The 26,750-nt window shown below is 56.2% G+C and overlaps 10 protein-coding genes across 10 annotated transcripts; 6 read left to right on the forward strand and 4 right to left on the reverse strand.

The window, feature by feature from the left end:
• Positions 1 to 300: 300 nt before the first annotated feature.
• BAUCODRAFT_53791 (uncharacterized protein) lies at positions 301 to 636 on the forward strand (the record flags this gene model as incomplete). The annotated part of the gene is made up of 1 exon (XM_007678720.1): positions 301 to 636. A coding segment is annotated over one exon (336 nt), but the record flags the coding sequence as incomplete, so codon positions are not given.
• Positions 637 to 1,492: 856 nt separating this feature from the next.
• Positions 1,493 to 2,263, reverse strand: BAUCODRAFT_148908 (uncharacterized protein; the record flags this gene model as incomplete). Its single annotated transcript, XM_007679118.1, has 1 exon — positions 1,493 to 2,263. One exon carries the CDS (start codon positions 2,261 to 2,263, stop codon positions 1,493 to 1,495), a length of 771 nt encoding a protein of 256 aa, XP_007677308.1.
• A 411-nt stretch (positions 2,264 to 2,674) lies between these two features.
• Positions 2,675 to 4,087, reverse strand: BAUCODRAFT_34844 (uncharacterized protein). Its single transcript, XM_007678680.1, has 4 exons — positions 3,861 to 4,087; positions 3,641 to 3,771; positions 3,003 to 3,530; positions 2,675 to 2,934 (listed from the first exon to the last, which is right to left on the reverse strand). Exons 1-4 carry the CDS (start codon positions 3,884 to 3,886, stop codon positions 2,858 to 2,860), a joined length of 762 nt encoding a protein of 253 aa, XP_007676870.1. The 5' UTR covers positions 3,887 to 4,087; the 3' UTR covers positions 2,675 to 2,857.
• Positions 4,088 to 4,245: 158 nt separating this feature from the next.
• On the reverse strand, positions 4,246 to 6,280 carry BAUCODRAFT_34849 (uncharacterized protein). Its single transcript, XM_007678681.1, has one exon. The coding sequence runs from the start codon at positions 6,075 to 6,077 to the stop codon at positions 4,455 to 4,457; it is 1,623 nt and encodes a 540-aa protein (XP_007676871.1). The 5' UTR covers positions 6,078 to 6,280; the 3' UTR covers positions 4,246 to 4,454.
• Positions 6,281 to 6,429: 149 nt separating this feature from the next.
• BAUCODRAFT_148911 (uncharacterized protein) lies at positions 6,430 to 8,325 on the forward strand (the record flags this gene model as incomplete). Its single annotated transcript, XM_007679119.1, has 2 exons — positions 6,430 to 6,687; positions 6,745 to 8,325. The coding sequence occupies 2 exons, from the start codon at positions 6,430 to 6,432 to the stop codon at positions 8,323 to 8,325; spliced, it is 1,839 nt and encodes a 612-aa protein (XP_007677309.1).
• Positions 8,326 to 8,706: 381 nt separating this feature from the next.
• Positions 8,707 to 9,693, reverse strand: BAUCODRAFT_34853 (uncharacterized protein). The gene has a single exon (XM_007678682.1). The coding sequence runs from the start codon at positions 9,567 to 9,569 to the stop codon at positions 8,868 to 8,870; it is 702 nt and encodes a 233-aa protein (XP_007676872.1). The 5' UTR covers positions 9,570 to 9,693; the 3' UTR covers positions 8,707 to 8,867.
• Positions 9,694 to 9,933: 240 nt separating this feature from the next.
• On the forward strand, positions 9,934 to 10,434 carry BAUCODRAFT_34855 (uncharacterized protein). Its single transcript, XM_007678683.1, has 4 exons — positions 9,934 to 9,954; positions 10,014 to 10,076; positions 10,139 to 10,187; positions 10,259 to 10,434. The coding sequence occupies exons 1-4, from the start codon at positions 9,938 to 9,940 to the stop codon at positions 10,307 to 10,309; spliced, it is 180 nt and encodes a 59-aa protein (XP_007676873.1). The 5' UTR covers positions 9,934 to 9,937; the 3' UTR covers positions 10,310 to 10,434.
• Positions 10,435 to 10,566: 132 nt separating this feature from the next.
• On the forward strand, positions 10,567 to 17,626 carry BAUCODRAFT_34856 (uncharacterized protein). The gene has a single exon (XM_007678684.1). It carries the CDS (start codon positions 10,860 to 10,862, stop codon positions 17,487 to 17,489), a length of 6,630 nt encoding a protein of 2,209 aa, XP_007676874.1. The 5' UTR covers positions 10,567 to 10,859; the 3' UTR covers positions 17,490 to 17,626.
• Positions 17,627 to 22,908: 5,282 nt separating this feature from the next.
• Positions 22,909 to 23,745, forward strand: BAUCODRAFT_34858 (uncharacterized protein). Its single transcript, XM_007678685.1, has one exon. It carries the CDS (start codon positions 23,123 to 23,125, stop codon positions 23,333 to 23,335), a length of 213 nt encoding a protein of 70 aa, XP_007676875.1. The 5' UTR covers positions 22,909 to 23,122; the 3' UTR covers positions 23,336 to 23,745.
• Positions 23,746 to 23,838: 93 nt separating this feature from the next.
• Positions 23,839 to 24,418, forward strand: BAUCODRAFT_34859 (uncharacterized protein). Its single transcript, XM_007678686.1, has one exon. It carries the CDS (start codon positions 23,866 to 23,868, stop codon positions 24,160 to 24,162), a length of 297 nt encoding a protein of 98 aa, XP_007676876.1. The 5' UTR covers positions 23,839 to 23,865; the 3' UTR covers positions 24,163 to 24,418.
• Positions 24,419 to 26,750: the final 2,332 nt, after the last annotated feature.

The following is a 26,750-nucleotide window of genomic DNA, read 5'->3' on the forward strand; positions in this document are numbered from 1 at the left end:
CCAACACAGTCCCAACTCATCCCCAAGAACCCCTTCGCCCCTCCACCACCAGCTCGCTCAGCCTATGCGGGCACAAACTCAAACTACGACCCCGACTACGAAGCCTCGATAGCGCAGTGGCAAACCGCCTACGCGACACCCGAGGAGCAAGAGCGCGCCAAGCGCGGCACCAAGGGCGAGAAAAGCAGTAACCCGAACCTCGGACCCATCGGCGCGCGCGCGCAACCCACCGTCACCTCTCTCCCAGAGACTCCAGAAACCAAAGCGAAGACGACCGCGGACGACCCGGACAAGAAGAAAACCGTCATCCGCAAAGGCGGCGGCGAGCAATGGGAAGACAACACCCTCCTCGACTGGGACCCCACCCACTTCCGCCTCATGGTCGGCAACCTCGCGGGCGAAGTCACCGACGACTCCCTCGCCAAAGCCTTCGCCTCCTACGGCGTCTCCAAGGCCCGCGTCGTCCGCGACAAACGCACCACCAAATCGAAGGGGTTCGGGTTCGTGTCGTTCTTCGATGGCGAGCAAGGCTTCCGTGCCGCGAGGGAGATGGTGGGGAAGTATATTGGTAGTCATCCTGTTACCATTCAGAGGAGTAAGACGGATTTGAGGCCGGTGGTGCAGAAGAATGATCGGCGGGGCGGAAAACATCAAGGGAGGAATCGGGACCGGAATGGGAAGAAAGAGGACGATCCGTTGAGGGCGAGTACGGGGGCGCATATTGAGAAGAAGCCGGTTCGGTATCCGGCCGGCATGAAGGTTTTGGGGTGAGGCGACAAGTTCATGAGCGTCGTGAATGGACGTTCAGATAGCGGACACCCGCTGGAACCGGCTGTGCAAACCACGGAATGGCTTGGCAAGGCAAATGCGAGAACGGGCTGTTGCTCTTGCAACCAATCGATCGGGCACAACGCCCTTGTTTCATCGCAATGAGGGCAAGCTTCAACCATGCGCATAGCTCTCCTGCTGAGCGAGGCAGCGAAAGTTGTTCAGAGCGTCGAGATTCCGGGGAGTTGTGCTCGTGGAGATCGTGGTTGGGAAGGTGGAATCAGTACGTCTTGACGACATCAACTTAATACATAGCGATGAGAGCTAACACGAATCTGTGCTCAGAAGGGTGTGGTACAGCTGCGCTGTAACAACGTAAAGCACTCTTACTTCGTCATCAAACACTTGCATGCTAAAGCGGCCCCAAGTCGCACTTCGAAGGACAAACGCTGGCAACGTAGCTCTTAGGTACAACAGCAGTCTAGGTTCAACAGCTGTCATCTACCCGGCTTTCCCCCTCTGGAAAGTTCCTCCTCTCGACGCTGTCCCTTGCGCCGTCGCCATGCATATCAAGCAGCATCTCACAAAACGCAGCGGTTTCCAGGTTTCGCAATAGTCTAGTATCCAAGTCGACCCCTACCCAGAAACTTCCATTACTGCCGCCTTCGCCATAGTACCGCACTATCGTCTCAACCTGCACAGTCCCCCACATTCCAGTCCCCAATCACTCCTCTCCCTCCTTCTCCATCGCCTCATCCAACAACATCCTCAACTCATCTCCCGGCCCCGTACACCACACCCTCGCCAACCTCTGCACCGCCATCCACTCCAACGGTCCGCGCTCAGATTTACAATACAATCCCAGAAACTCCTGCACCATCATCTGCAACCGGTACTTGCACGCTAGAATCGCCAGTCGCTCGGTACCCGTCCACCAGCCGTCGTGGAAGGAGAGGTGAAATTCGCCTGTGTTGGGTTGCCAGTCGAGTGTTGCTGCCGCGAGGACGGTGGAGGTGGAAGTGGAGATGGAGTGTGTGGGGTCTTCGCAGAGACGGAGGATTTGGAATCGCAGGTGCGGGAATTCGATGTGGATTCCTTCGCGCTCGAGGTGGTGGAACCAGCTCCACACTGGTTGCGGGATGGTGTTGGTGTAGCGTTCTAAGGGGAGGATTTGGTTGGGGGGGAGGTCTTCGTGGAGTGCTAGTACTTTTACGCGGAAGAGATTGCGGGTGAAGAAGGTTTTGAGGTATTCGCGTCGCAGAAGTCGGTTGACGCGGGCGAGGGCTGGGGATGTGATCCGGTCGAGGAGGATACAGGTCGCTGTCCCGTCGTTTTCGGCCGTCCAACCGAGATTCACGCGTGCGTTGGGCTGGTCGGTGGATGCTGCGTATTCCAGTACGCGGATGACGAGTTCGTCCGGGAGAGCGAGGAGTCGAAAAGTACCTGAAAGACCGGTGGTCGCCTTCTGGGAATTTGCTGCACGCCTAGAGGGCATGTTGTCGAAGCTGAGAAAGCAGCGTAGCCGTGGAGATGCGGCGGAGTCGTCTGACAGCTTGATGGTGCTGGCTTCGGCGGTGCGCGTGCTGGTGTGTACCTGTATCTGGCCTTGTAGAGCGAGGATTCGTCGTTTGGAGGATTCGTCGTTTGGAGGATTCGTCGTTTGGAGGATTCGTCGTTTGGAAGAGCTTGCGAAGCGTTGAAAAGGTAGGAATGTGTTGAAGCGAGTGTAAGAGCTAGATGCGCATTTGCTTATTTCCGTTGAAGACTAAGTGTTTCGCAAAAGAAAGAGACTCGGAGAAGATTTCAAAACAGCAATAACAACCTCAAAGCAATCGTGGCCTAGCGGCTTACCTCTTTGTGTCCACAGAGTTGCTGCTGAAGCACACCATGGCGACCAACCATATGAGCCGCGATGGCCCGCTTATCGCAAGCCCTACCGGGAGGCAAGCAGTAGTTTCATTCACGAGCGCGGCCACGTCGATAGATCACCGCTTCTTCCGACATCGCCCCGCAGGAAGTGCTGATGTTATATGGCTTCGTTTGTGTCGTGTCCACCACAAGGCTGGATCGTGTAGGTGCGGTACAAACCTCACCGATGCTTCTCCTGATCCTCCTTCATCCCCTGCATTACCCAGTTGGAATGATGCTTCGCATACTCCTCCTCTCCTACGCCTCGTCAGCAAAGACTCCACCTTGCAATCATAGCACAATCCAACGATATCTGAACTACTCACCCTCCTTCGTCTTCATCTTCTCCTTCATCTCAAACTTCTCCGGCACATCCACCCCCCTCCTCACCGCCTCCCTCCCCTGAATCCGCTCCAACCACCCCTGCAACTCCGGAAACGTCTTCGTCTCCACCCCAGCCCACTCCGCCCAGTTAACCCAACTGAAACAACACAAATCCGCAATCGTATACTTCCTCCCAACCAACCAACCCCCACTCTCCGCTCCCTTCAATCGATCATTCAAGACCCCATACAACCGCTTCGTCTCCGTTTGATACCGGTTGATCGCGTAATCGATCTTCGTCGGGGCGTAACGGTAGAAATGGTTCGCTTGGCCTTGCATGGGTCCGATGCCGGATTGCATCCAGGTGAGCCAGGAGACCATTTCCCAGTACTCGGCGCTGTCGTAGGGGAAGGAGATGTTGTGCTTTGGGTCGTATTTCGAGCAGAGGTAGAGTTGGATTGCTGCGCCTTCGAAGATGCGTTGCGGTTTGCCGGAGGTGTGGTCGACGATGGCTGGGATGCGGCCGTTGGCTGGAGTTTGTATGATGCGTCAATGTATTGTTTCTTTCCCGTCATGAACATTCGATATTTGTGGATTCGCCACCCCAATGTTGGGGGGTGGCTTGGAGTATATGGCTTACGGTTGATCTTGAGGAACCATTCTTCCTTTTGCTGGTTCTTCGAAATATCGACATGGTGGACATTATATTTCAATCCAAGTTCCTCGAGTGTACAAGAGATCTTCTGGCCGTTTGGCGTGCCAGCCGTGTACCTGATACATAATTGCTTATATTAGCATAGAGGTGCAGCTGGCCCGGGTGGCGGCCGAAAGAGGAAGTCACGCAAGCACCATGTACGCACAGATCAATCTTGGTTTCCTGCGCCATGGTCACGGCTCTGTCACTCGACACTTGAGTTTCTGTAAGGGACTATGGTACGGTTCCGAATGTAACCGAGAATGACAGGGACATAGATGAAGATTGGAGGTACCTTGATCCCGACCGACGTCATGCACTCCCTCAACATGAACCTTAGATGGTCTATACCGTTGGGATATATGTGAACTTCAAGACGGACAAACCCTGATATTAGTTTGGAAGAGGGGCGGTAGAAAATGTACCAGCTACTGCAGTCCTCCACGCTGGCGTGCATTGGACAGCCTTCAATATGAGGAGAGGACTCCACTCTTAACTCTCGAGGCATCAAACCCTCAATTAGCCCGTCTCGGTAGTGTGTCCGGCAAACTGTCGCATGCGGCGAGACGTAGAGAGGAAGTGCACAGAAAAGGTAGTCCTCACCGCCGTACGCCCTTTAGGCGACGCGGAACAAAGCTCGTCCCATTGACGTATGTCGGGCGCACGCCACGCAATGCAATGACACGTCTAATATAGATACTGATACAGCACGACCACCAGCTCAGCTGGCTCATCGTCGTCTACGCCATGCCATACAAGACTATTGCACGACCCCCTCCACACCATTCCCATTCTGCTGCTGCTGCTGCTGCTCCTTCCCCGGCAGAATCAACTCCTCCGCCTGCCCCTCCTGCGCCTTCAACCCCGCAAACCTCTCCGCAGTAGTCGCCGCACCGCCACCACTCCCATTCATCCCCTCTCCCCCTCCCTCCCCCTCCCCACCCCCCAGCATAGCCAATCCGGACCCATCCTCCCCCTGCGCCGTCCACACCTTATCCGAAAACGTGCCCCTCCGCTGCCCCTCGGCGTGTTTGAACGGACAATCCGGCCGCTTGCAAGGGTTATACCGACACAGAATCGCGCTATGCGCAAAGGGGCAGCCTTCCACCTTGCAATCCGCTCCGTTCCTGCACGGCCGTGCGTCGGGGTGTTTGAACGGACATGCGGGACCCGCGGTGCAGTTGGGGTAGAATTTGCAGGGGACCTCGCTTTTGGCGGACTCGCGGAAGGCGGCGCGTTGGGCGGGGGAGGGGTGGCGGGAGGTGCACTTGTTGTTCGTGCAGGCCGCGCCGTAGGTGCAGGTGTCGGTCATGTCGAGGGAGAGGTTGGGGCGGGTGTTGGCGGGGGATTGGTGGGCGAAGGGGCAGTCCGGGTTGAGGCATTTGTGGTTGAAGCGGCAGAGGGTGTCGAAGGGGGGTTTCTTTTCGGGCTCGAGGGGCCGGTCGATGTCCATGCCGCTGCCTCCTTCTGACTTGATGTCGCCGTTTGTTGAGGAGGGTTGTTGACTGGTGTTGCGGCGTTTGTCGATCCGGTCGAACATGCTTTTGCCCCCGCGGCCTTTCGGTTGGAAGCCAGGCGTTGATTGCTGCATGGCTGGGAACTGGCCGCCGTTGTTCATCATTTGCGTCATCATCTGCGCTTGCATCTCCATCATCTGCGAGAAGAGCATCATCTGTTCGGGTGTTTGTGGCATCATGGTGTTGTTCATCTGCGCCGCCATGTCGCCTCTGCCTGCCGCTGCACCGTTCATCATGCGCTGCACTCCATTCGCAGCACCTCGAGGCGCTCGCGGTGCTCTGCCGGTGTGTGAGTCGATGCGTCCGGTATGGCCGGATGCGGCGCCTTTTATCCTTCGCAACGGGTCGTCTGTCGTGCGGTCCATCTGCCTGTTCAGTTGGCCCAGCATACGCCCACCACGTCCTCTCCCCCGTCCCCGTGCACCACCCTCGTGCCCGTTCTGCATCGCTCTCGGTCCGCTTGGTATGCCGTCTATTGGTGCAGCCTCGCCCATCTGCTCGTCACCGGTCGGCACTTCCGTCGTCGGCACGATCTGTGAAGCGTCCATCATCTGCGCGGAACTCATCGTCTGCTCCGCGTCGGATACTGGGGCCGCGCCATGCCCACTAAGGATATGCGCCTGCTCGAACAACCACCGCGTGAAGTCTGCCACCTGCGGATCATCTTCACCCACGCCCAACAACTCGCCGCCCAGCTCCGCCTGCACGCCCTGAAAGTCCTTACCATTGACCAACATCATCGTCACGTACTCTGACAGAGTGGTGTCGTTCTCCTCCGCCGCCCAGCTGTTCTCCATCAGTTTCTGTTGCGCCGCCGACTGGATCGCTTGCGCCAGCGCGCTGCCCGCCTCCACCGACACCGCCATGCTTGACTTTAGTCAGGGAGTGACAGATGAAGTTGGGTGCCTGAGGGGAGTACGATGTTTGTGAGAGGAATTCGCGCTTTTCCTCGTGTCTCTCTTGTCGCGTGCAGCAATTGCGATGGACGGAGCCGCAGGGGCCTCCCCATTAGTCATCTTACATGCGAACCTTCTAGCGCCTAAGGCAGAAACAGCGAAGCAGCAGCCGAGTAAGCGGCAGCCAGAGATGCTAAAGCGACACCATCCGACCTCGAAATTTCACCCCGATTGGTCTTCCCACAGTGCTCACTCGTGCATATTTGGTGTGCAGTTGTGAAGGATCGAGGGTGTGTCAACTCACGGGGACGGAGGTCGCATTATGTCGGGGAAGAAAGCCAGGGCGGCCGTGGCTGTGCAACAGCCAACACCGCCAACGCATGACGACGACGACGAGTCGGATGTGGATATTGTAGTGGACGGCGCAGAAGGGAAGGCCGATGCGGAGTTGGAGCTGGAGAGGCTTGTGTTCGGTGACAGTGCTGCCTTCAGAGCAGGCTTGGCTGAGCTCGTGCAGCCGGAAGAGGAAAGTGTGGATGCGGAAGGCACGACTGGGTATGAGGGTCTGGACGATGCGGATGTAGGTCAGGCGTGTCTGGGCCTTACATTACCCGTACAGATGCTGATTGGAGTGTAGTTGTTCTTCGTCGACACTGGAGTGACGGATGATGCGACACGACCCACGGTTGCTGCAACTTCAGATGAAGACGACACTTTCCCCTCCCGACATCCACCGGCGTGGGAAGACAGCGACGATGAGCGGATGCTCGTCTCCCTCGCTTCTGCACCTCGTTTGCGAAAGCTACGACGTACCGAAGCCGAGGATGTGATCGATGGCAAAGAGTACACCAAGCGACTGCGCCGACAATTCGAAGTGCTCCATCCTCGACCGGAATGGGCGCACTATGCGCTGCAGCAACCAGCGCGGAAGAAGCGACGCATCTCCGGCCCTAACGATTCCGAAGACGTCGAAGAAGGAGCCTCCGATGATGAGATGGACGTCGACCTGCCCACCGTAGCCCCGCTCTCAAAACTCCTCCAAGACGCCGAAAGCCTCGTCCGCTCCTCCTCCGGACCCGGACGAGGCAAAAAGCGCAAACTCCGCCCTGAAGTCCTTGATATCCAACGGATGAAAGACATCCCCGGCACGCAACCCTCGGCAATAACATCCCTCTCCTTCCACCCTCAACTTCCTCTCCTCCTGTCCTCTGGACCTTCATCCACTCTGTACCTACATCAAATCGCCTCGTCCCCTCCAGCACCCTCCCCGAACCCGCTCCTCACCAGCCTCCACCTCCGCGGCACAGCACTGACAACCACCGCCTTCCACCCCCACGACTCGCGCATCTTCCTCTCCGCCCGGCGAAGATACTTCCACATCTGGGACCTGCAAACCGGCCGTATCGAAAAGGTCACCCGAGTCTACGGCCACCAGCACGAACAGCGCAGTATGGAGCGCTTCAAACTCAGTCCGGATGGAAACTACATGGCCTTACTGGGGTCCGCGCGCAAAGGCGGCGCCGTCCTCAACCTCCTCTCCGCGTCAACCCTGCAATGGATCTCCCAAGTCCGTATCGAGGGTCGCGGCGGGATCGCAGATTTCGCCTGGTGGCGGAACAGTCAGGGTCTGTGCATCGCGAGCAAAAGTGGCGAGATCACCGAATGGTCCGTCATGTCGCAATCAACGGTAGCCCAATGGCAGGACGAAGGCGCCGTAGGCACTACGACCCTTGCGTTGGGAGGACAGCATGAACTCGTCAAAGCAAGCATTGGCCATGACCGTTGGGTCGCTGTAGGCAGCAGCTCCGGCATCGTCAATCTCTACGATCGCCGCAAGTGGCTCGAACATCCACCAGCATCTACCACTCCTCTCCCCTCGGCCGCCGAAAGCAACGCGCAGCCCGTCCCCGCCCACCCCAAGCCCACACGCGTCCTGGAACACCTGACCACCCCGACCTCCCACCTCACTTTCTCCCCCGACGGACAAATCCTGGCTATGGCGTCGAAATGGCAGCGCGATGCGTTGAGGTTGGTGCATTTGCCGAGTTGTACGGTGTTTAAGAATTGGCCGACTTCGGCGACGCCGTTGGGAAGGATCACGGGGGTTGCTTTTGCGGGTGGGGAGGTTGTTGGGGAGAGGGAAGGCAATGGGGCTGTGCATTCGGTTTTGGCGGTGGGGAATGAGCAGGGGAAGATTAGGGTTTGGGAGATTAGGTAGAGTAATTCATTCGTCGTAGCCGTGATTCCGATAAACTGCTCTCTACACTTGCGTGGCACCTAACGATGATAATACTTTCAGCCTCCTTCTCCCCCCACCTCCGCTTTTAGATGGTTGCACCAGGACATGATGGTCCAACTCGAGCCTCTGCTGTCAGTGCGATTGGTTTGTGCATCGTACCCTTGCTGCTCAGCGTTTGTGCAACGTCGGTGCTTCGTCCTTCTCACGGACGCACGCGCACACGTCGACCATAAACCGCTGTAAAGGTAGTGTCGTGGTGCGTAAGCAGCTCTGCTCACCCATAAGCACAGCCAATGTCTTGCCCATTCGTGCGACTGCCTATAAGCGGGGTGACGTAACGTAACGTGTCTGCGTGCAGCATGCTTAAACAATTTGCCAAGCCTCCCTCCTCTTCCGCTCATGTGAGCTTTGCCGTGTTGCTCGCTGACGGATACCTCGTCATGTCGCGGCTTCTGTGACAACGACGTTATCAACCCTTGGATCCTTCTCCGTGCATCATAGTAATCGTTACGATTCAGCTTTCAACCAGCTGGCTTCCCGTCTTCCCCCTCCTCCCCGTTCTTCTCCGCCCCGCCAATCTCATCGCTCTTTCGATCGCCCTCCGCGTTGAATCCCAGCGCGTCAAGCTGCCGGATGAGTTCTTGGATTTTGATGACCTTTGCGAACTGCTCAGGTAGCAGATCACCGCCTTGCTCCTTCTTATCTTTCAGCTCACGAGCTTGTCGCAGCTTCTTGGCGAGTTTCTTCGCTTCTTTCGCTGCTTCCGCTTCTGGGTCTACTTCCGCCGCTACCTGGGTTGCTGTCGTCTTACTGTCGTCATCACCAACACCGTTCACATGCGCGTCATCTCCATCATTTACCATCTCTCCTGTCCCATTAGCGCCAGCACCACCTCCACCAACAGCAGCCCTCTTCCTAGCCTCCCTTCTCTTCGCGTTCTTCGCCGCGGCCGCCTTATGCGGCGGTAACCCAGCGACCCCTCCACTCCCATCCTCACTTGACGCAACAGCGGCAGCACCAGGCACACCTCCCTTGCCCCGATTCTTGAACGCTTCCGCCGTCCGGTTCTTATAGACTTCCACGTCTTCCGGCGGACGATAGCCGGGTTTCACGCGGATTTCCTTCCGTACGGAGCCGTCTGGGCGGGTGGAGGAGGGTATAATGGAGGCCCCGTTTGGGGTGTGGGTTATGCCGGAGTTGGAGGAGTTGGGTGTTGAGGCCATGTTTGCGATACCTTGGTTGAGATTGTAGGTTTATGGCCAGTCAGGCAAACTGGGACCGAAGTTGTGCGACATGGTTAACGTTGTCGTCTATCGGGCTCGTAGTTCAGTATTCGTCCGTCCATAGCGGAGAGTTATGAACGTTTATTGCAGCCTTGTATGTTGCAGTCAGAGTACGTTTGGCGGCCGCTTGGCCCGACCTATCGGCCGCCCGATCCGCTTTGAGGGTTTGAGGAGCTTCGACTTTCAATGCTGCAACAACCACCGCAAGCGATCCCGAGGCCAGCGAGTCTCTAGCACCAGTGTGGACCCTACCCTATCACCGACCTGCCCGTAAAGGAGAGCATTGAGCCACCAAGATGTCGGGTATCATGGGCGGCCTGGCCGCGTGCGTCTACCCGCACCCCTTACGCTACACAGAAGCGAAGACTGACAGGCGCAATGCAGTTTGTTCCGACGGAACGCCGTCTTCCTCGGCGTCATCTTCACTGGTGCTTTCGCGACCGAACTGTACGGATACGCCTGCATGTACGGTATGACGGGGAGAGCTAGGTGCTAACCCGAGCTTGTAGCGCATTCGAAACGACGGCCAACTCAATATGGGATCAGATAAACCGAGGAGTACGTGGATGATCTTGCGCTTACTCTAGGGAGGCGTGCATGCCATCGACAGGAGCTAATATACTGAACAGCGGCAATGGAAGGACATTAAGCACCGGTATATGGAGTCGGAAGACGAATGACACCTCGGGTAGACGAACCAGGAAACGGAAGGGTTTAGCAGCGTCGCTGAGGCTCATCGCCAACCCTGCGGAATGTAGAAGCTCGAAGATGGCTATGAATGGCGCGGTTGGAGGCTGTAGAGGGTTGGCTGTACTAAGTAGTGAAGCGTATGGTGCTCTGCGAACAGCCTAAACCGAAATTAAAGCCACAACAACGTACGAACCATTAGTACCCGTGTCACTTGTCGCATCAGTCATGTCTGCTGTTAGGTTTACATCTAGACTTCACTTTCCACGCGTAGTTAGGCCATCAATTTCTACGTCATATCACGAGGTACCTCTCGCGTGCTTGCCATGTTGTAGTCCACTTGCGTGAACTGCAACCTCATAACCATCTCTACCACTAACACTGCTTACTAACCGCCACTTCCACTCCTACTTGCTTTGAGCGACTCTGCTCGCTCCGGTGGTAGTATGATGCAAAGCTTGTGAACCTGTATGCTCCTTTCTCTATCATCCAATTGCGCATAGCGGGCGTTAAGGCGCAGGGACAACGGATACAGCACCCACGATGCTCCAGCCGACGTCCATAGGAGATGAGGCGCTGTGCCACGAACTTCTCCACCAGCCATCCAACTTCGAATACCGCTACACCAGCGCCGCCGACCGCCATCTCCGCCAGGTGCTCTTCCGCTCTCTCGCCGCTAACCGCAACGACTACCTACGCCTACTTTTCCCGGACGGGCCGCCGGTTGACCGCTCACGGCCATGGTCACTGAAAGAAGCGCAAGGGGCGCAGGATGGCGCAGAGTATACCGCGGCAGCTAAGGGGACCGCATGCGGGCACATCTTCAAAACCGGCGAGAGCACGTACCAGTGCAAAACGTGTGCCGCAGACGATACTTGTGTGCTGTGTTCGCGGTGCTTCGAGAGTAGTGATCACGAGGGTCATAACGTCTTCATCTCTGTCTCGCCAGGCAACAGCGGCTGCTGCGACTGCGGAGACAGCGAGGCGTGGCGGCGGGAGGTGAGGTGCTCGATACATACGGCTGGCACGCCGGATCAACATGCGGCACATGCGCACAAGGACAAGGCGAAGGCACCGGTCATAGGGTCGCAGCTACCGCCTGATTTGGTGGAGGCGATACGAATGACTATTGCGAGGGTGGTAGACTACCTATGTGACGTCTTTTCGTGCTCGCCGGAGCAGCTGCGCCTGCCTAAGAGTGAGACGTCCGTGCGGCTGGACGAAGAGACGTCTCACCTCGGCCTGCCGTATGGACAGGAGCCTGCTGAGCCGCAGCCCGAGTTTGCGCTTGTGCTGTGGAATGATGAGAAGCATACGGTAGACGATGTGCAGAATCAGGTCGCGCGAGCATGCAGCGAGACGAAGCGCTTTGGGCGGAACAAAGCTATGGAAGTCGACGCGGTTGGGCGCTCTGTCATACGATATTCCACTGACGTGCGAGAATTGTTACGGATGGCGGAGATTATCGAGCAGATCAAAGTCACCGTCACAATACGCTCGTCACGCGACACTTTCCGGGAGCAGATGTGCTCAACCATTGCCGACTGGATTCAGGACATCTCGGGCTGCGCGGTAGGACCGGACACTTACATCCTTCGGAACACTGTTTGCGAGGAGCTGCTAAAACCATGGCGAAGTGGTAGTCAAGGCACTAATGCGGATGTGGGTAAGGGTGGTATTGACGATCATGAAATGGATGAGAATGAAAAACTCCGCAGAAGATACCGCACTTGGTTGCAGCCTTTTACAACGCAGCCTGGTGCGCCGAATGTAGTGCGAGTGCAGATGGCGCCGGAGCCAGAAGAGACGAATGACGACGACAACAACGAAATCTTCGAGGACGAGAATGACGAGGAAGACGATGTTTACGAAGAAATGGAGGTGGAGGACGAAGGGATGGAAATTGACGTGGAAGATATTCGCCGAGCGGCCAACGCAGCTATGGCCGCTCAGGCAGATGCGGCAGACATGGACATTGACTATATGGACGAGAACGAAGACGTTACGGAGGCTTTGGAAGCAACGCTGGCTGGCTACCCGCCTCCACCGCCTCCACCGCCACCAGCTCTACGGCGGAGACATCGCATCTTCACGCCTGCGGAAAGCGAGGACGGTGACGGCACCGAAACGACACCGGCGTCCAACGCACCCTACAGCCACCTCCCCAAGACGCCCAAGACGAAGGGTGTGATCAAAGGACCCACTCGTCCGAGCAAGCACTGGCTGGAGAAGCCCGAAGCGTACCGTGCGCCACGACCGAGCGAGCCGTGCGAGGATTTGTGGCAACGCGTACGGCTCGATTTTCTCATCCTTTACGATCTGCGGTTATGGAAGGTCCTTCGTGTCAATCTGCGACACCTCTACATCACCACCGTCGTCACCATACCCAACTTCAAGCGCATCCTCGGTCTGCGGTTTGCCGGACTGTATACGACCCTCGCTCAGCTATACTTGATTGCGGACCGGGAGCCGGATCACAGCATTATCAACCTCAGCGTGCAGATGCTGACCACACCCAGCATAACGGAGGAGGTAGTCGAGCGTGGAAACTTCTTCACAAACCTGATGGCAATCCTCTACACCTTCCTCACCACTCGCCAAGTCGGCTTTCCGGAGGAAGTCAACCTGAAAGCAACTCTCGCTTTCGATGCCGGTGCTGTGACCAACCGTCGCATCTTCCACTTCTTTATGGACTTGCGCTGGCTGTGCCAATCGGAATTCATCCACTACAAAACTCGCGTTGAGCCGCGCTACCTCCTTCAATTCCTTGACCTCGTGAAGCTGCACCAGGGTATCTGCCCGAATGTGCGCGCTACGGCCGAGCATGTCGAGTATGAGTCCGATGCTTGGATCAGCGCCAGTATGATTGTGAAGGAGGTCAATAAACTGTGCAAGCAAATCGCTGCGTCCTTCGAGCCGAAAGCGGACATGTTGGAGGAGCACTACATGCATCTCCAGCGTGCGTTACGAACGGTTGCGCAGGTAACGATGATTAACTCGTTTGGGTATGAAAGGAAACGCTTCGTTGCTGCTGAGCTCAAGGACGACTTAGCCTGGCATATCATCGGACCAGTTTGGGAAGAGGGGCGAAAGTACAGCGTCCCGAAGTGCGTCGTTCAGTCCGAGCCCATGAGTTTCCACCATCCACTCCACTACCTGCTCTCCTGGCTGATCGAAGACGCTCGAACCATGTCCCGAGATGAACTCCGCGCTCTCCTCAGCTTCTCCCCCGACGACCTCAAGGATCCCTGGAACCCGTCCCGCACGACAACATCCGCACCGAACACTCTAACTTCCGACGAACTGCTGAGCTCCATCTTTGACCATCCCCTCCGCACGTACGTCTGGCTTGCGCAAATGAAGGCCGGGATGTGGGTACGCAACGGTATCACGCTGCGCCACCAGGCGCACACGTACCGCAGCGTGAACCACCGCGATGTCGGCTATCAGCGCGACATCCTCATGATCCAAGCTGGACTCGTGCTTTGCGGAGCCGAGAACGAGTTACCAGGTGAGCGTTTTCTGGCGCAGATGTTGGATCGCTTTGAGATGGAGTTGTGGGCGCATGGGTGGTACTCCGTTCCCGATGGGTTTGAGGAGGCGCAGCATCTTGATGTGGTTGAAGAGTTCTTCCACTTGCTCGTCATTGCGCTCAGTGAGCGTGGTAATCTCGTGCCCGGGCCGGAACGGTCTGACCGGAATCTGCAGCGAGACATTGCGCATGCGCTTTGCTTTAAGCCGCTTTCCTTTTCAGACCTTAAGGCTAGGTTGACAGATAAGGTCGGCGATTCGGATGAATTCGCGCAGGCGTTGCAGAGTATGACCAACTACCGCGCGCCGGAGGGAATGTCTGATACTGGGACGTTTGAGCTGAAGGCTGAGTATGTTGAGATGGTTGACCCGTATTATGCGCATTACTCGCGCAATCACCGAGAAGAGGCGGAGAATATCTATAAGAAGCATGTGGCCCGCAAGACTGGCAGGAGACCGGAGGATGTGGTGTTCGAACCTAAGCTGCCGGCGATCGAGGCGGGACTGTTTGCGCACCTGTCGGCGTTCACGAGGACGCCGCTGTTCGTGCAGATCATCTGTGCGGCATTGGGGTATGCGCAGTGCAGAAGAGTGCTCATACCGAACATGCCTGCGACGAGGGTTGAGACCTTCTTGCATATGGTGCTGCATCTGGTACTCCTTGCTGTGATCGAGGACCGACCGGGCAGTGGCGAGCATGGCTTTACGGACCTCGCCGCTACGTTCATCGGTGATTTGGCTGGGGACAGAAATGAGACCATCGTGTTGCTGCTCGTCACACTCTCGAAGAAGGAAGAGTACGCCGCTTGTCATGCTAGTATCAAGCATATACTGCGCAAGATGCAGCTTCGCCAGCCAGATAAGCTGAGCACGGTCATGGGTCCACTTAGCTCCGTTCTCGACCGCAGCAACACCGGCTCGCCGGCCTCACTCCCCGCTGAAGATAAGGAGAAGAAGAAGCAGGAGGCTTTGGCTCGTCAGGCACGGGTGATGGCAAGGATGAAGGAGCAGCAGCAATCCTTCATGCAGAACCAAGGGTTGGCTGCCTTCAGAGACGACGGCGACGACTTTGACGAATACGATGAAATGTCCGTTACCGCAGATGATGTGGGAGGATGGCAGCAGGAACCGCAGAGGAAGACGTGGCAGTTCCCGAGCGGGACTTGTATTCTGTGTCAGGAGGATACGGATGATCAGCGACTTTACGGCACGTTTGCGTATCTGGGTGAGAGCAACATCTTGCGGACAACCCCGGTAAATGATCCGGAGTTTGTGAAGGAGGTGTTTGGTACGCCTGACAGTCTTGATCGACCCGCTGACCAGATTCGGCCGTTCGGTGTTGCGGGTGCGAATAAGCAGACGATCACCAAGGTCACCGCAGACGGCAGCAATGTCAGTTTCGAACGACAAGGACTCTCGAGGGGCTTTCCACATCAGCATAACGCTACCGGGTGTGCGAACCCGATCTCGACCAGCTGCGGCCATATCATGCACTTTGCGTGCTTTGAGCTGTATGTTACGGCTACTCAGCGCCGACACAACCAGCAGATTGCGCGCAACCATCCCGAGCGCATCGAGCTCAAGGAATTCACTTGCCCGCTGTGCAAAGCGCTGGGCAATACCTTCGTGCCTATCATCTGGAAGGCAAAAGAGTGCGCTCATGACTATGAGCTGCAGAAGGCGAAATCGCTGGCTGACTGGCTCGCGTCCAACACGAGTGACGAGATCGATACGGGCCTTTTGCTGCAGGTGACTACGGCTGCGGACGGCTCGAGTATTGCACTGCGTCCGTTCGAGCGAGATGCGCTGTCGACAAGGGCCTCGCAATATGTGGCGAACATGTTCTCGCCGTCGCTAGTCTCGGTGTTGCAACAGCTCAGCCTCAACTCGCCGCCTGCGGCATCATCTTCCTCTTCCAGCAGTAGTCCGGCGCCGCATACGCGGTTGAGGAGGGGTTACAGCTTGTCGTCTCTGTTCCGCATTGGACGCGGTGACAGTGGCGGCGGTCAAGATGGCGGTAGTAACTTCCTACCTACCCTGTCTCCGTCAGCGGTGGAGCATCATCAACAACCTCGCATGACGGAGCTGATGAAGGCGTACGCGCGCATCAAGGAAACTGTTCGGATCAACGGTTTGGGTGTTCCTGCTGTTACAGTTGACGAACGACTTCATGGGGCAGACACACTCGTGGCACTCTCCCGAGCGCTTGCCCTCACGCTCACCGCATTCGAGATTGCGCATCGTGGGGTCGGCCCTCAAGAAGCCGCATCGATCTCGTTGGTGGGCGAGATGTCCGAGCAAAGTCTCACCCACCTACGGATCTTATCCGAGACTGTGCAGTCGTACTTAGCCGTGAACGTCCTCCGCAACAACGGCGAAAAGTCCTACGGACAAGAAGTGCAGGCCACGAATATCTTGCGGCTTGGCGCCGTGATGACGGCCAAGTTGTTCGGCTTTGAGAACGAAGTGGTCATGATGAAGGTGAGGGAAGTGGGTGAGACGCTGCTGTTCGAGGACGACATCTTCCTCTTCTTCTCCGACTGGCTGTCCCTAAAAGGTCCTACCGTGGCCGATGCCGCGGATGTTCTACAGTTATGCTATTGGGCTGAGGTGGTCAAGACGGTGTTTGTGTATCGCTGGCTGGTCCGGGATCCGGACTATGAGAAGAGCTCGATCCTGCCCTTCGTCGACGAGGAGGATCCAGTGGCTCAGCCGGTTAGCGATGCTTTCAAGCTGGCCGTTTCCGGGCTCGTCATGGAAGATCAGCTCCGATATGGCATGCCACTGTCAAACCTTCAGCTACGTGCCTTCCAGGTGCTGATCAGCAAGTACGCGCTGGCCTTCCTGCGGAAGGCAATCGTGCTCATGCATGTGCATTACGGGCTGGACTTTGAGAGCCCGTACAATCTCGATGCGAATCTACCGGAGCTTCAGCGGCTGAGCTCTTTACTCCACATGCCCTCCGTTGATGATCTTTGCACGCTGTACACCTCTCACAGTGTTGGTGGCGACAGGCTCCGTCAGGTTACCAAACGCTGGACCGCGCAGGCTGCTGTTATCAGCGATCTAAGACCAAGGAGCGAAGGCTCCAATGAGTTGATCCGTATGTCGCACCCCGCGATCTTCGAGCTCGTTGGCCTACCCAAGAACTACGATACCCTAACCGAAGAGGCGTTAAAACGCCGCTGCCCAACTACTGGCAAAGAGCTCACTGATCCAGTCGTTTGCTTGTTTTGTGGAGAGATACACTGCGGACAGGGCCTCTGCTGTATGAAGGACAAGAATAAGGGCGGCTGCTATCAGCACATGGCGAAACACCGAGAATCTTTCGGTCTCTTCCTCAACATCCGGAAGTGCATGGTGCTCTTCTTACACAACCCGGGCCAACGAAAAGCGCTTGACGGAATCGCTACCAATGGCGGGCTTGAGAGTGATGGACCGAATGGCAGCTGGATGCATGCGCCATATCTTGATAAGCATGGCGAGCCCGATCCGACTTTGAGGAGGCATCATCAGTTGTTCCTGCATCAGCGACGGTATGATAAGCTGTTGAGGGAGGCGTGGTTAATGCATATGATTCCTACCGTTATTTCGAGGAAGTTGGAGGCGGATATCAATCCTGGTGGGTGGGAGACTTTGTGAGCATGGCGCTGGGAGGAGTAGGAGGGTTGTGATGGCATGTTTGCATATCAGGCTTCATAGCGGGCTAGTGAGCCTATACCTACATACCCCATTATATGTGCATGAATATGTACAACATCGATATTACTAGGACTCAACGCGATAACGTCTTGGCTTGAGACCTTTCTGTGCAAAGGCGGCGCAATGGAGTCGCTACGTAGCACTCGCTGGATCATGTGGCGAGGGTCCACAAGATCGAAGACGGCCGTGCTTCCCACTTCGGCGTAGTCTGCATGGAGTGCGAAGGGCATCCGAGCACCTTGTGCCAAAAGATATATCGCTGGGAAGAGTGTTGTGGACACTTTTGCTTTGGGCAAAGTGTCCCAGCAACATTCGATTCCATCAGCTGCCTATGGTACCATGGAAGACTACAACTGCCATAGCTTATTGGGAGCTTGTGCGGCAATGGTTTGATCCACTGACACTCATGCTTCTTCAGCCTTTGCATTCGTCCATGTACGTTCACGTCACATGCAGCATATTCACAGCGGCCTTGCGGTGTGATTGGCGTGCATTATTGGCAGGCGAAAGATCCAGTTTTTTTGGATTGGTCGGGCTCAGAATTTTCCAGATGCACGCACAGCATGTCTATTCATGCGCTGTCACGTTTGGAAGTTTTCCGTAACGGTTTGTCTCGGAGAGTGTCTCACGACAGCCTCGATGATCGCCGCTTCCTGAGACACATACCCAGGGTTTCGGAACAGATGAGATACAACTGTACGCGGACTTGGATCTGGCTTTGAGCAATATGTCCGAGGTACATTTGCGGGACCCGCTAGTGCAGGTTCAGGGCCGGATTGCGTGCAGGAGTGTATGCAAGCGTGCAGGAGCAAGCTCGAGCGTGTCGCCATCGCCAGGTCAAAGTCGCTGTTCGGCTTCGCGGCCTTTCGGATGTAGTGTGGAGTGAGACCGACAAACGTCCCCTACTCAGGAGAGAAGGTTACGTGATAGGAGAGTAAGATCGGCCGCGAGTCAACTGAGACATTCTTTGGCGCAACTAACCTTGTCCGGGGCCTGCGCTGCCCTTGGGTCGGAGCCAATTAGCGGGCCGGCGACCGAGGGCAGCCTGCACCCTTGGAGTTAGCGCTCTCCTTGCCCTGAGATGTTGAGCATGGAATCGCCTGTATTCCGTTCGCATTCTCAAACACAAGTGTACAGTGGAGGGGAAGGGTATCTGGCGTGGCATTGACACCTAGATCGACGGCCTGGGAAGACAGTATAACGAGGGACGACGAGGTGCAGTGGCGGTGTTAAGATCGGCCTCACATTCCACAACCGGGCTGTTTGGAGGTGGTCAGAACTTGCGACACGTCGCGACGGCGTCCAAGTTGCACAGAGGCTGGCGATTTGGTGGAGAGTTGCAGCGGTCTACCAGGGACTCCGGGAAGAAGGGAGTTCTTGCGCAATAAGGCACGGGTGTTGTTTACAGTGGCGTCGAGACATAACGGCTCGAAACGCTTAGGAAGAGCACCGCGTCGAGAAGATGAAGTGACGGACGGAAAGGCAGCAGCGTAACACAAAGACCTTCTGTCGCACCAATGCGGCTGTAGTCTGTATCGGAAACCGGCAGAGACACGCTTTACGTCGCACAAGGACGCAACGCACGCAGCACCTACCCGGACGCCCGCCACATCTTGAAAGACGCACGAACCTTTTCTGGGAGCACTGCGCTGACGGCGTCGCAAACCAACGCGACAGCATCGACGCAACGGCGGGGAGCTGCAGCAGGGATATAGAACTGGGCTGCGCTTCCCGCTGTCTGTCTCGAGGAAGATGTTGCACAGTGCGCCGGCGCATGTCTTAGCCTCTAACAGCAGCAGCACCCTTGGGTCAGCGTTGTCGAAGAAGCGTCGGTCCAACTCCATCTCCTCTTCGTCGGTGGTGACGGTCAAGCGCACCGGATCGCTCAGCTCATCGAGCACAGGAGCACGGCAGAGCATGCTACCATTAACCTCGCCGAATCCGGCCGAGCCATCCTTGATCGCGTTGCGAGTGGGCCGAGGTCACATGTCCGAGATAAAGCGCAGGAAAAGCGTAGCAGTCGAGCCATCAATCCAGGGCGAAGTTGATGGGTTAAATAATCTCAATCGCTGGTCCCATTCCACCAATGACAGCGTGACCTCGATCGGCAACACTCGGCGCGGCAGAGCGAACAGCGGAGTGGCCCTGCAGCATCTGGCAACACAACAGCTGTCGCCACAGAAGCGGAACCGGACTACGATTGATCACTCGCCACGGTCGAGTCCGCAGCGGAGAGTCAATGGATCGCGAGGTGGCTATCAGCAACCATCGTTCTCCCCGACTGCGAGCCCAGACCAGTCTGTTCGTCGCCCATCCAGGCCGGATCTATTCAACGACTCGCTGACCGCGCTCCCTCCCCTCCACACAACTCCCGCACTGGTCCCCTCGTATGGAGATGAGTCGCCATCAACCACACAGACCTTGAGGACGCCTTCTACGCGGTCCTCGTACGCGCAAGACTACTTTGGTGATGATGGAGTGTCGCCAAGGAATGTTGCGAAGGTGAGGCGACCAATAGTCATCCGCAACAACACCGCGCCAGTGTTGTCGGCAATGAGTGGATCACGTGGACTTGGTGCGGTTGCATCAAAAGAGACGCTGCAACGAACCCGTACAGAGGAGATGGCAGAACGCACACCACGAGCGGCGGAAGTACCACAGATGCACGCCAGGCGGTCCCGGACGCGAGAAGGGCGGGAGAAGGAGAAGAAGGCGATGCTTTCGAAAGCGCTGCAGAAGGCGAACACGGCTGTGTTACTGGACAATGCGCAGAACTTTGAAGGTGCGCTCGAAGCGTACAGTGATGCTTGCCGATTACTGCAGCAGGTAATGGATCGGACTTCGACCACTGAAGACAAGCGCAAACTGGAGGCAATTCGGGTGACCTACAGCAACCGCATCGAGGAGCTGGAGCAGCTTAAGATCAACCGGCCGCTTACTTCAGGCGAGAAGTCACTGCCCCGGAGACCAATGAGTGACGACAGCATACAAGAAGGCTTCAGCATACCGCTTAGTCCGATTGATGCGGGCACCCGAGAACCGGCAATGGTAGAGACAGCGACGGCCAGACGCGTGGTGGACATAGTAAGACAGTCATACTTGCGACGAGACCGGAACAGCTTCTACCCACGGACCCTGACGGCGGAGAGAAGTCCTACTTTCGCCTTCACGGACGAGGCAGAGCAAAACTCCTGGCTGGGGAGTGAGCGGGATGAGTTTACGGATGCGCAATCTGCTCTTGCGGAGCCACAGATACTCGAACGGACTCTGAGGGTGCCAGCATTGGAAGACAGATATGTGCCGGCACCATTGTCGCCTCGTAAACCTCTTTCGCCCGCGTTCGCGCCGGATGCGGAAGCGCCGTGGCGGCAGGAGCCCGAACTTCAGCCCGCAAGCGATCACAAGACACCAGAAACGTCTCCGAAAGCTAATGAGAAGGGTGAATCTTGGCTCGACACCATTGATGAATCATCTTCTTGTGCCTCTTCTGTGCATTCTGTCTCCGGAGAGGGCGTGAGAAGGAAGTTCATTCGCGGCACCAGCGGTGATACTGATCCGGATTTCGACACCGCGTTCGATGCGGCAGTGGAGGCAGCTTATGACGAAGGCTTCGAGCCTGACTTGGATGCCCGGAAACGGCGAAGAACGACGTACAAGGACACACCTCGCGAGTCAGTCTTCGTCCCCAATCGTCTTGGCGGAGACATCGCCTCTGCAACTATCGACTCTCATCCGTCCCAGGCAGAAGTTGCCGACCTCGACGATGAGGAAGAGGAGAGACTGCTGGACGAAATCACACAAGACTATGCGCAAGGCTTCAATTTCGACCTCTCGACGAAGTCTGCGTTACCACGACAATCGGACTCGAGTACTTACTCTCGCAGCACATGGCAAAGCTCACAGGCTTCCGCAGACCGCACCACCGCTGCGACGTCGCTTTCGACCGTCGCAGAAGACAGTCTGAACTCACGCTTTTCGCAGATGTCCACCAGTACCCCCTCTACTCCCAACACGGTGAAAGCAGACCCTCCACCTATGCAGACACCGCCACCCATTACAGCGCTGCCGAAGCTACCACAAACGAGCGGGACACGGCTATCCGGCGTGCGAGGGAGGAGGATGTCAAGTCAAATGAATGCTAAGGACCTTCGAATCGAGACATCCATTAAGCCTGAGGGCCGGAAGCGAGCATCTACCTTCCACTACTCACCTAGCCGCGTCCGCGAAGGTGACGAACAGGCGTCTATACTTGACCGAGAGTTCAAGTTCGGCGTGGAGTTGGAACCCAGTGCCTCCGACACGCAACACGACCACATACTGCAATCTCCGCCGTCTCTCAATATCCTCTCGGCGGCCTCTGACCCAGTGCGGCCGGCGACTGCTTCAGTGACTGATACGAGGAGAAGTAGCATGGATGACGCGCCGGGCAACCTTCTGTCAGCGAGGCCGACCTTGTATCGCAAGAACAAGTCGTCAATGAGTCTACGTGAGCATACGGTGCTGTTGTCGTCGCCCGATACCTCGGCGCCCTCCATTATCACGCCGATGAGCTCGACATTCTTGCTACAGTCTAAACGAGCACCAGGCCCATTGTCCTCACAGCGAGCGAACTTCCCTGCTTTCGATGCACGACTCATGAGCTCAACAGAGTCTGGCGGAGCCTACCTGTTTGACACTTCCCTTGCGATCGTGTCTTCGCCGCGGTCACCTCGCTCACCCAACACATCGCAGCAACCCGGTTACCTCGAGCCATGTCCCGAGTCGACCTTGCTACGACCCTTCTGGCTCATGCGCTGCATCGCCTCCACCTGGACACATCCTCGAGGCGGCTCTCTTACCACGAAGCTCTTTGTACCTCGTGAAGCCTGGCATACGCGAGGCGTTAAGCTCAAATCGATCGAAGACAAGGTGGCCAACTGCGACCTGCTTACTGCCGCCCTCGGCCGCTTGGCAGGTGTCGACACGTATGACGCGGATGCGGTGATGGAAGAACTGCAAAGCTTCGAGGAGGTCATGGAGCGGGTGCAAGCCACGTTTTCGAAGAAACTTGGAAGCGACGTCGGCGTGCAAGGCACATCCAATTTATTCAAGGACAGTTCAGCATCCACGTCCGGCACATTCGGCTCCACTGCGGATACACTTGCTGGAGCCGAGAAGGTTGGCAAAAGCAAGGAAGGCAAAGGCTACCTCAACTCTTGGCGAAAACTGCGCAGCAAAAGTTCCGGCGCACCATTAACGAGCACAACGATCGGCAAGCATGTCGGCGACAAGGAGCAAGCGACACTCTCCTCCGTGCCGATGACGAGCTTCCTGCCCGTGGAACGCCGTGGGCAGAAAAGGGATGTCCGCACGCTCGTGTTCGAGGGTCCACAGAAAGAGTACATGGGCTCGCTAGCGCGGCTTTTCGACAGCGCGCAGGTGCTCGGTAAGCTTCATCCTTTCCCCCCCCCCGTGTCCGCATAATCCCTGTCCCTATCTACCCTACCTACTGCAAGTTCTGATGCAGCCCTGCCAAACTTCGATCGCATTTTTGAACTTGCTTCGCATTTGCAGTGTAACCTCGCTTGCTGACGATGAGTCATCGCGACTCCACTACAGATCAGATAGCGCGTCAAGTGGAAGACCCCGGCTTGAAGCACTCCTCGCCTACGCATGTTGGATTGGAGCTGAGCATTCGGCACGCAGCCGAGTTCTTCGCCTTCTACGTGTGTCGGTTTGTATTGGCCGATCTGGGCACGTTGTTGGACAAGTATGTGAAGAGGGGTACCGAGTGGGTGCTCGCTTGATCGATGACGGACTTGTTGCCGTGCGAAGGGTCGTTTGCAGAGGACGATGACAACTCGCTTGCGAGCGATATTACGGCGATAAGATCGATGCGCAATAAGCCAAGCGCCTCGCGACGGCTTCCTTGACAGTCGTACTCACGACTCGCCGATTCCTGTTATCTACTTCTCACGAGACCATAGCCCACACGTACCTAAACGCGTTTGATTGGGCGGGTCACCAGCTCTCAGATGCACTACCTCTCCAACCTCAAAACCTCCTTAGCAACAGGATATCAGGTCGAGTCAGTCATTGGCCACACTGAGGCGAGCCTACTTTATCTCGCTTGTGCTGGTGCGCTTCTCATTCGAAGGACCCACGCGTCGTAATGCACGTATGACTTCGTTCTTGTGCGTGTGCATGACGCTCCTTGGGGATGTGGAATGTGACGGCCTCTGTATCTACCAGTCCGTTAGTCTGGTGACAGAGGACGATGTCTAGAGCAGTTACACACGGTAGATGAAAGTCATTGCCTTCTCTGAACCTCACTGCAATGCAGGCCGGGGGCACCGGTTGGCCGTACGATAGTGCTTTTCGCGCTGGTTTGATGGGCAAAGTTGGCTTGCAGTCGGAGAGGCTATGGAGCATGACGACGTCGCATCCCACTACAGCGTGTGTTTCGTCGTGCTGGTCGTCCATGGCGATGATGACGGCGTGCTTTGGTGTTGTCTGTTACCGCAAGAAGCTGTTCGATTGCGAGACGAGTCCGGTTGCCGGAAGTATGAAGCCTGCAGAGGGCACAGCGTGGTTCATTCTGTCTTACGGCCATGTAGCATGCGATGCTGCTTGATACCGATTGGAGAAACATGGTGTAAGATGGCTGTTTTGAGTAGGACTCTTTGACCTTACGATCTGGCTCCATTGAGGAGTAAAGCAATGCAATGTCCATTGTGTCGGAAGGTCGACTGGTTTCGGTGTAAATGATCGTCCGTCACAACAGGCTTGTTTGAGCAGTCTTCATCAGCTTTTGAGATTATCGCAGCCCTTTAGAAGTCCCGAGAGCGTCAACGAGAGCAGAGGGCAATTTGAAATCAAGATCTTGTGCGTGCAAACGCTATGAAATGAGAAGTCCATACAAAGGAGCGTTGACTGTACGAAGAGGATATATGTTGGAATGAGCACTCCGCCTCTACTCCTTTGCAGACGCCCATCGGTGAGCGTGACACGCATATCGTACCGACATTCGATCAATAGCGCTGTTACACATCGTGAAGTTCGCCTAGACCTCGCTTGTAGGCTTCGAAACTAATGTATCCGTGGGATGGAGTCGTCGGCTACTCGGGCTCCAGGAACAACCATACAAAGTAGTTGACCGTGTGGCACTGCAGCAGTATGTTCGCAGTCCGTGCCGTCAAAGTCGCCTGGCCTCGCTTACAAGTGGTGAGCAAAGACCGAGCACAAGCTTTCTCCTCTGCACCAACTCCAGTGATCTGCGGGTGCGGATCGGTTGTGTCGACCGACCGCTGGGCCGCGGAACGCTGTTGCGAACCAAACATTTGCCCATCCGCACCTCGGTACCATTGGAAAATGCAAGCAAGACTCGGTAAGGTCATGTTGTCAGGCCGAGGAAGCCGTCGGCGCTGCTCATTCAGCTTGGCAAGCGAGTGCGAGGTATATGATCTGCAGAGCGGCGCGGCAGCCAAAAGAACGTCGTACAGTAGCACGCTCCCTACGCGCAAGCGAGGTGCAAATCCATCTCTAAATGACTCTTGCACAGCATCACAGATCGTGCTCGACCCCCGACCGCACCTCATGATCCTCGCGTGGAGACCACTGCACGTCTGCATCTGCGTGTGTGCGTTTGTTTAATCCTCTCCCAATGACCTACTGCTCGGATGAGGCGTTTCCGACTCCCAAGATGACGAAATGGCTCGCTAATCTCAGACCACTTGATGTCGTCGGCCGGCTTCCGAAACGCTTCGTTACGCGTTACACTCTAACCGAGCGCATGTCATGCATGCATCTTCTATGCAAGCGTGCTCTATCCTGTGGCGAGCTTGTGCTTGACGGTCACGGGTGAGAGCGAGGTAGGCGGTTTCTGTCCGCCCACTCCATACTGCCATCGTTTACCATAGCAAGCGTCTGCCTACCCCTCGCTTCACTGTATGATATTCGACCGTTTAGAAGACGTCTAGGAGTGGCCAATGCCTTCTTCCATAGCTCTAGCCATATTCGGCCTTGTGGCTGTATTGGCCATACGCAATTATCGCAGATTCGCGGCTAATCTTGCAGCAGCCAAACAATCAGGAATTCCTTACTTCTGTAAGCGGCAACTGTGGGCTTTAGGGGCTGGATGGGATGCTGACATGCACAAGCTATACCCATATACACGTTCAACAGGGCGTGGCTGGTCACTCATCGGCTGTGGATTCCTTTCCTCCAGGCTCTTCCGAAAGGGTGGACTCAGCCATGGCTAGAGTGAGTATATTCTGTGGGTATGTTCAGATAGATTTGGCAGTTGACTAAGGAACAGCTACATCACCCCTGAATATGTTTGGACTAAGAAGTTCGAGACATTCAAGAAGCTCAACAGCGACGTCTTCCTCATCGTTGCTCCAGGCCAGAGCACACTTCTGGTTGCGGACCCGGAAGCTGTCACTCAAATAGCGAACAGACGCAATGACTTCCCTAAACCGACCTGGATGTACGCTAGCATCGACATCTTTGGTAAGAATGTCATCTCGAGCGAAGGTGCTGCGTGGCGGCATCACCGCAAAATTACCAGTCCACCCTTCACCGAGAGGAACAACCGCCTGGTCTGGGACGAGTCATTGCACCAGGCCCAAGCTATGGTAGATGGCTGGATCGGACGCGACGAGATCTCCAGCAAGCCGATCTGGGATGTGGTCGATGGTGGTATGACGATCAGTCTGCACGTTATCAGTCGAGCTGGGTTTGGCGTGAGATTATCCTGGCCGCACGAGAAAGGGGCCGAGATGGTGCCAAAAGGTCACAGCATGACTTACAAAGACGCCCTCCGGACGCTTATCGACTACATCATCGTAGTGATGTTGACACCGAAGTGGTTGTTGCGCATTTCGCCGCTCAAGTTTCACCGCATCGCCAACCAGGCTTACACCGAGTGGGGCCAGTATATGCGTGAGATCTATGAGACTAAGCGGACGGAGGTCGAGCAAGGCGAGACACGAGAGGGAATGGACTTGATGGGTGCTCTGGTCAAAGGCGCTGGTGTTGCTCGAAGCCACTCTCAAGCGAACGGCAATTCGACTCCGGAGAAAGGACCTTCATCGTCCAGCAAGCAGCTTCTTACAGATGACGAAATCCTAGGCAATGCTTTCGTCTTCATTCTTGCCGGTCACGAAACGGCAGCCAACACCATCAATTTCTGCCTGCTGTACCTGGCAATGCATCCACAGA

The sequence above is a fragment of the Baudoinia panamericana genome (assembly GCF_000338955.1).
Source record: "Baudoinia panamericana UAMH 10762 unplaced genomic scaffold BAUCOscaffold_7, whole genome shotgun sequence".
Classification (NCBI taxonomy): domain Eukaryota; kingdom Fungi; phylum Ascomycota; class Dothideomycetes; order Mycosphaerellales; family Teratosphaeriaceae; genus Baudoinia; species Baudoinia panamericana.